The 8,860-nt window shown below is 39.0% G+C and overlaps 1 protein-coding gene across 1 annotated transcript; it reads right to left on the reverse strand.

Moving 5' to 3' along the window:
- Positions 1 to 501: 501 nt before the first annotated feature.
- On the reverse strand, positions 502 to 7,287 carry LOC121945040 (protein limb expression 1-like). Its single transcript, XM_042489038.2, is given in 7 exon segments — positions 502 to 1,448; positions 1,451 to 1,772; positions 1,881 to 1,958; positions 3,596 to 3,691; positions 4,201 to 4,341; positions 6,208 to 6,413; positions 6,995 to 7,287. Coding segments are annotated over 7 exon segments (954 nt in total). The 5' UTR covers positions 7,071 to 7,287; the 3' UTR covers positions 502 to 1,413.
- Positions 7,288 to 8,860: the final 1,573 nt, after the last annotated feature.

The raw sequence follows: 8,860 nt of genomic DNA on the forward strand, positions 1-8,860 counted from the left end.
AACTAAAGATTGCGTAAACAAACCTAAATCGCAGTGGCAGTTTTCTAAAAATGTACTGATTTCAGTGATCGAATTCACTCATTAACTGATAAATGTAATATGATACAGGAAGTTATACTCATTAGGGAATTCTTGTTGATATCTTAGTCCTATTTGCAAGAAAAGCCTGAGAAAAAAATAGTATCCAACCTTTAAATTAAACAGACTTCCCCAGTTCACAGTTGGTATAATGACAATAGTAACCCATCCTGTGATCTGGTGTCATGGTTGTTGTCTGACCAAACTCAGGAGACTAAACAAGAAAATTAACCCACAAATCTGAAAGTAATCTAATTACATTGTAATAAATACTTTCTCAATAATTAGGGGTAAAGTCAGGTAATAGGTGACACTTTTTAGTAGATTACCAAGAAACCACCAAAACCCTTTCCCATAGAAATATAAATAGAATTGTGAACATATTGTAAGTCAAACTGTTGTCCACTGGCAGACCACAAGTCACAGAAAAATATTTATTTCCAAATGTATATTACAATGATCGTTTAAAAATTCCCTTTAAAATGTATCAACTCCCACTCAGCCAAAAACCAAAAAGAAAATCAAAGCTCTGTCCAGTTTGCATTTTATCACAAGGATCATAGTAAGTGATCATAGCAGATGTTACCATCCATCACCTGTCTGACACTATCAAATAAATATGTGTCATAACAGACTCTCTGTCTCATGGCATCATGCCAACATGTCACACAGTCAGTGAGTATCCTGAGTCACACTGGTAACATTTTCATTTTCATTTAAGAAATGGACACGCCAGATGACATGCTAGACAGAGAAGGATAAAGGAAGATTTAGGCATGGATAAGTGCTGAGTTTGGATGTATGTCTTCTTAAAACTCCTGTATTTAAGACACAAGTGACTCTGTTTATCATATATGCTTCTCAGAAAGACAACATTATTGAACATACATTAAAGCTAAGGCAGTAAAGCGCTCTTTGTACAAAAACAGATGGATGTCACAGTTCAACTACATTTCCTGCTAATGGATTTTAACATTTTAAATGCTCTATTTTTGTGGTTAAAGTTACACACATCTTTAAGCTCTGTAGTCACAAAGGCATGTTAATAAGGTTAGAACTTTATTACTACACAATCCAACACAATCTGTAATTCTCATGATTCCTCTGATGTTTGCAGAGAAGCTGAAGCCCATGATCAGGCTTGGCATGTTCTGATCTCCCAAACTAGTGTCATACTTACAGTTTTTTAGCTAATACACAAATGACAACTTTTTATCATCCTTCCTTGTCATTTATGCCATTGAAAAGGCACATAAATCTGCTGAGAGCATGGTGGAGGACTTTTAAGAGGGCATGTGTTTGCCAGAGGTTCGACAGACTGTTTGCTTTGTGTTTTTATGGAGGGTTGGTGAGGGACTGCAGGGTGGGGTTATCTGGATTTCTGTGTCCGGCCTGTATAATGCGTCTAAAGGAATTTGTTCCTGCTTGTATGTGTGACTTGATGCCTCGCTGAAGGCCTCAGGTGTGTGGTGAATGTACGCCTGACTGAGAGCCAAGCTGAGGATCTCTGTTTTTTCCTTGTAGAAGCGCAGCTCAATGCCGCGACGACGGGCCAACACCAGCTCCCTCTGTGCCACCTGAAGCTCCTCCCCGAGTCGCCCCGGTGACCTCTGCTCCCGTCCGAGCCAATCCAGAGCCATGCTGCTGCGCATGTACTCATCAAGTCCTCGCTGAGAGTAATAGGAAATCACACTCTGAGGGGGAGGACAGAACATAAACAATCATCAGTATGTAGCAGCTGATATTCTTTATCAAAGGGGGCTGAAACCAGGGGTGAGATATACTCTTGGCAAGACCTGTACCTGCCGAGAGCACTGCCTTTCCCTCAGAGCTTTTAGAGTCCCATTCCACTGCAACAACTGGAAAATTGTCATCATCTCCTACACAAGGAGAGGGAGGGGGAGAAAGTGGGAATGAGTGAGATACACAGAGAAGGGGAGTCTTGTGCAACCTTTTGAGTAATGATTTGAATAACAAACCCAAACATCCAGCTCTGTGTACGCAGGCCTGACAAAGATAACATATTAGCTCTTGAACCTGCACCTAAAATGAGGACGATTGGTTTGAAAAGATATTGTAAATTTTTTGGTAGGTCTCACCCTGATTTAATAAACAGTGTCTGGCTGAACCGCTGCCAAGTGTTAAGAGCCAGTGACATTAGTGTTAAACAGAGAAAGTCTATACATTAACTAAAATTGACCTAATGAGACACAGATGGAAAATATGACACGTCAGTTTTCCAGGGTTGAAGTCCATGTTGTATCCACTGGCCTGTTTGCTCTGTTTCCAACTGTGCTTGTGCCCTGTGCTACTTATTTATGATTCTGCAGACGACCAAACTATCCGACACCTCCTGCATTGACTGTGTGTATAAATTATCTTAAGTACTGACAGCTGCTTGCCCTCTGGTTGATATTGTGTGTCTGTGTGTGTGGTGTCAGGTAGTTAAAACAGGCCCTTGTGCAAGCTATAATGACGGGCCCTTGTGCTAAGTATTAGTTATGTGCCTAAACTAGCTACCGTATAATTTTATCGTGTTATAGGATAACACCAACATACACATTACTCCAAAATCTTCATTGCATTTTTTTGACAAAAAAATTATTCTAAACATTTTATAGTTTATTGCTGTAATTTTTCATTATTTACTTATTACTTCTTCTGTGCTACTTTAATTTTGCTCTGGAAAGCAATTTGGGCTGCATGATTGTATGAAACGTGCAATATAAATAAAGTTTGATCTGATTCATTTAAAAGAAGCAATTTCGATGGCATTTGGCAAATTACACCACCTTTGATTTATTGTGAGTTCTTCTTCAAACACAGCAATATTTCTGATGCGGCAATCTAAATTACTCACAAAGGCCCATTTTTTGCCCACCATGTTGTTGGAGGGCCCACTTTTATGGGCCCCCCCTCATGGGCCCCTGTGCAACTGCCCTGCCTGCACTGTCTATACATTTACACCCCTGGTGTGTGCACAGAGACTTGAATGCATGTGTGAATACATTTCATTGTCTGTGTATGTACATGTGCTAGTGTATGGAGGTGTATGCATTACTTGGAAGCTTTTCATCTCTGTGAACTTTGGAATGATAATGAACCCATTTCCTCTTGCTAATAACCCTCTGCCTGCAGACGTCTGCTTATTTACACAAAGGTAGAAATATTAGGTGTTTCATACCATGAGTCTGTGCCTAGGTCTAACTGAGAGCGAGATCGAGTGGGAATAAATTAGCAAAAACCTAGGGGGGTTAATGATAACAAAGGGGGTTGAAATTACCACCTAGTGCTTGCAATTCTTGTAATGTTTGGCCCAATAATTCCCAATTATGTAAAATGATTATGCTCTAATTTGTCCAATTATAAGTACTCTATTCAAGATCCCTTAGCAGGAAGGTACCCCTGAACAAGCCCGGAATCCTTTGAAGTAAGTCTTTCACACAATTACCACATGATTTATGAGCACATTTACAAGACAAATAGCATTTTGCAACAGCGGCCTTTCATATGTTACCTGGAACTCCAGCATGGACCGTCCTATGTAGGAGTGGAGCAGCAAACTGTAGGTTCCTATACTGGTGCTTGAATCACATGCATCTTCTATGGAGACCTACCACAAAAACATAGGCTACAGTTTATTGCAGAAGTGTTACTGGGTAAATTACTGCTGAGCATATCCAGTTAACTGACATATTACATACAGGAAGCAGTGTTACAACCACTCGAACAAAGCTAGATAAATCTGATTTTTCCTTTCACGCCCTGTGAGCTTGGAATGCAAATCAGCATAGAACAACTTTATTCTTTTACAAGTGCTATTGTTAATCATGGTGCTTTTAGCCCCTGACTTTTATATGTTTTATTTTTGTTATTGATTTTTGGGTTTTTTTTGGCGATGGCATCTGTCCCTTAATTAAACTTTTAATTTTATTGTCCATTATCGCCAGGACTACCTGGCAGAAGATAAATTGTATCTCAGGGGGAGATTTCTTGTTATATACAGGATAAATAAAATAAAAACAAATACAGAGACAGTGCAGGTCAAAATTCATGTAAAAGACTAAATTCTACATAAATAATGAGGTGCAATACTGTGTGTTTGCACCGGCTAACACTCACAGCACTGTCTGTGGCCGCCTGCTGCAAACTCTGAGTGATGAACTGAGGGTTGATGTGTCGACATGGCAGCTCATTCACAAGTGAGTTCATCAGAGCGACGCGAGCTGCATCCCTCCGAGCCTCGGCCTGAGTGTCACACACCTGTGGAGGAGGAGATGATGAACATGAAGATTTAAATGCAGTGATGGCATATAACAGTAGATTTACTCAAGTATTGTATGTAAGTACAAATTTCAGGTACTTGCACTTTACTTAAGCATTTTAGTCTAATGGCACTTTTGTATTTCTACTCCACTACATCTCCCAGGGAAATGTTGTGGGTTTTACTCCACTACAATTATTAGCTAACTTTAGTCACCAGTTACTTTTAAAATTCAGATTTTTGCACACAAAACATACAAAAATGTACAGCAATTGAAACAATTAGTCGATTTCTCAATTGATAGAAAATGAATTTGTAACTATTTTGGTGAACATTTAGTCATTTTAATGCAAAACATTTCATTTTTCCAGCATCTTAAATATGAGGATTTGTTGCTTTTCCTTTAATTATTTTAAGTTATTTTTGATTGATTAAACTGGTTTCATTTTTTTTCTTTAACTACATTCCCCTGATTGTATTTACATACTTTTACATTTTTGCAGGACTTTTACTTGTAACAGAGTATTTTTTTACAGTTGTGGTATAACTACTTCTACTTAGGTAAAAGATCCGAATCTCTCCACTATTGTTAAAATGAAAAAAGGGAGCAAACTGAGAGAAGAAAAGATAGAAAGCATCACATCAAACAAAAGTTTCTGAGTCTGCTGTTTTGTGTGTGAACCTATGGTCGAATGACTTCAGTCAATAAGTCCCGTCTGTAACTGGGTGCCCACTCTTTGTGACATTATGATGATTTTACACTTCATTACAGCTAATCATGGGATCAGAACTCAAAATCACCGGTGAGATTAGAACATTAGAGGCATTCACAGATAACCAATCACATGCCTTCTCTGAGCTGAGGGCTGCTGTCTGGGTCACAATGAGCCCACTGAGATTCATTGTAGACCAACATAATATAAAACAACCTTAAAAGTGTGTATGACTGTGTGTTATCTCCTCTGAATGGAATATGTGTTGCTTGTAAGCACTTTCCTCTGAATGTGAAAATTGAAGTCAAACAACAAATAGTTTTGGTCAGAAAAAACTGTTTATAAGAAAACTTGAGTCTGGGCTGTTGTACTTTTTAATGTATAGTTGAGATTTATTCTGTGCTGCTGCAGCTGCCTGGGTCCATACATTACAATTCCCCCTTTCCGCCAAGTGAAGATGGAAACAGAGTGTAACACATTGACAATCTGTCGATTTTAAGGCTTAGTCTTAGATAAAGAGCTTACATTTGGTGCAAATACAGATGCTACATGTAAAAGGCCATTCAATTGTTGTTCTTTTTAAGGATGTTGAGAAGAAAAAAAAGTCAAGCTTTGCCCCAGGATTACTGGTGACATCTCAAAGGCACAGACTTTTGTTTTGGACCCTCAGTCTCAGATGCTTCCATCAGGGAGGTTTAGTCTCCCCAAAGGTAGCACTAATAGATGCAGATTATCATTTGGTCCATCTGCTATTGTTTGAAAAAAATTATAACCCCACATGTCATGTATTTGTGTCTTCTTTTGTCTTCTTTTCCATCTGGGACATTAACATTTTTTTAGATCTTGAATCTTAAATGCAGTACAGATTAAAAAGTATTATTACTATGTATGCGTAGTAACTGCTAGTAGCCATTTAACAAGAAAAACAAACTGCAAATTTATGACTTCAAAAAAAAAAAATGTAATTACAGCTGATTCTTCTGCATCTGCATCATCATGTATCTTAACATACTTAACTTACAGCTTACTTTAGGTCAAGTGTGTTTACTTTCAACTTCATATGAAGGAAAACTGATGTCTCACTGAAACAGTCCAGGCATGTTAGATTAACTAAGTTTATGCCACAAAATGCACTGATGTTGATAAACACACCTTATAGTTACCAAAGCAGCTTCCTCCAGGCAAGGTGACATAACAGACATACGGCGGACCAGGACATGGTGCAGACTCGTACAGCAGCAAGCTCTCTGTCTGGGTGGCTGTGTCCCCAACAGAACCATCTGATTCACTGGAGGAACCATTTAGTTGAGCCGTCTGCCTCTGCTCCCAAAAGTTATGGAGCATGGCCACGATATTCACTGCGCGCATACAATAAGGGCACAATGTCAAAATGAGGACTGACAGCACAGAAAGCATAGCACAGCTAGAAAATAAACCACTGGAGAGTAAATTAACACATTTCATCAATGATGCTTGACTTTTAATATGTAAAATATTGCTGATAACTTTCTTTTAGTGTCAGTCTGAGTAAACCTGTAGGAATATGCGTAAAAGATAGCATAAATATACAGGCCAGCCATCTTTAAATCAGCATTCCCAGACAGTATTTATTTAAGTAGAATTAGGAGCTGTGCATGCCACCCCATCACTTATACAAATGTGACCCATTGGGCTTTTTCTGCCCCTGAAACAGCTTTAAAAGTTTCCTGTGTCCTTCACTGAGTGCCAAACTATTCCCTACAGCTCAATCTGCAGCAGCAGGGAAAAGTTGGAGGAATATTTTACAGAGAAAAGTCACAAGAAAACATATTAATACTTGCCTGTTAATGTGTCATTAATATCAGTGGTTAACAATTGTAACAGTTAAACTCTGATACCTAAAACAAAGATGTGTCTCGTTCCTGTTGAACATTAAGTTTTTCACAGAGCAGTTACTCACAGTCTTTGGGGCTGCTGTCAGTCTCACTCTGTGACAGGTACGACATGATGCTCTCCTCCACTTCCACTTTACTCATCTTCCTCCAGTGTTTCCTTCCTCAGCTGCTCCAAACAGTCTATTTTTCTCATCAAAATAATCCATCAAAACAGCACACATGACCCTAGAAATGAGCAACCACCACTGCCGTCACAGCTCAGGACGGGACGCATCATAAGGAATAAACTCAAAAATCTAGAAATCCCTCCAGTTTCTGTTTCTCCCCTCCTCCTCCTCTTCTCCTGTGTGAACATCCCACCAGGGTTTCTCTTTTGAACCGCACCACCTTTGTTACCCTCGCTGCCAATTAGCTCAGAGGGCCCCTCACTCTTTTTACACACACACACACACACACACACACACACACACACACACACACACACACACACAGACACACACAGAGGTGCAGAGCTGGAATGCTGAGCCCCTCCCTCCCTTCAGGACTCGCAGCTGGCTAATCCCTGAGAAGTCGGACAGTTGAAGACCTGCACAAAGTTGCCAAGTTGAACCACAGATGGTACAATTTACCACCTTGAGGAACAGGAAAAGTATGACTTTTTCAGTGGAAAGTGTATAACTGGATGCTTCTTTTTTTATTTTTAAAATACTCTCAGTGCCAAGCATGTTAGGCACCCAACATCTACTTTATAAGATGTGTGGGGGTGGGATGCTTTTGACTTCACACACTAATTCGGAGCCCGAGGAGCCCAGGCTCTGAGCTCCATTCACCCTCTTCAATATGAATGCCCATTGTTCCAGTCTGAATTCACCCGCTTGCTCCCTGAAAGCCTCTTACACATAAATGAACCAAATTCTGAGAAAGTTTCAGCTCCTAAGTCCTCTGCTCTCTCATCTGTTATATGTCATGCCTCACTCAAGTCGTGTCAGCGTGACAGAGCAAAGGGGTCTATTTTATGCTGAATATATTGATGTGTTCTGGAGCATACTTGTGTCAGTCGGGACTTTTTTAAAATTTATTTGGTTGCCAGGATAGTAGAGGTAGGGAATCTATTCACACTGCCATAATAGTTGGGACCACATGAGTTTAGCATAACTAAAAGCTCTTCGTGAACTCTGTCTGAATCTTAAATCCACATTAGTCACTCTGGAAGCAGTATATGCGCACACACACACACACACACACACACACACACACACACACACACACACACACACCTAGAATGAACTTGAAACCACAATATCAAAAGTTTCTCACTGGTTTCTGTCTTTTGTAGCAATCATGGAGACTCATATGCCAGTATAAACTAAAAAGAATATGCTCATGTGACAAGCAAGCATGTTTGGCACAAGTGCATATGACAAAAATGTTAATTTTATATTTTTTGTTAAACCAAGGGTCTCTACAGGTATCTGACACTTTATTATTTTTCTGGCCTTTTCAAGATGATTTTTTCACAAATTTCAAGACAAATCATCTTTTTCTTATTTAAGCAATTCAAACAAGTATAAAGGCAAATATGCTCTCCTGTGCAGAGAAATGTTTTATGTATGATTATGGTTATTAGAGTGAGATCAGTTAATCTACATATTGCCAATGGCAAAAGGCAAGTATGAGGACAACTATTTGGTTCAGTAGTAGGTTTATAGATGTGCAAAATCAAAAATGTGGACCTTTACACAGAAGAGCTTGACTCACTTGACAAAAATAAATTAAAAGACTGATAATCAAATTAGATAAAATATCTGTGGCAATTAAGACCTCACAAATGAAAATTTAAGAATTATCAATTACATTTAAGGCCTAATATTTATAAAATTGAATTTAAGGACCATACATTTGAATTATTAAAGAAAAACTCACCTTATCAG

This window comes from Plectropomus leopardus, chromosome 4 (assembly GCF_026936395.1).
Source record: "Plectropomus leopardus strain MGB_pleo_1.0 chromosome 4, ASM2693639v1, whole genome shotgun sequence".
Taxonomy (NCBI): domain Eukaryota; kingdom Metazoa; phylum Chordata; class Actinopteri; order Perciformes; family Serranidae; genus Plectropomus; species Plectropomus leopardus.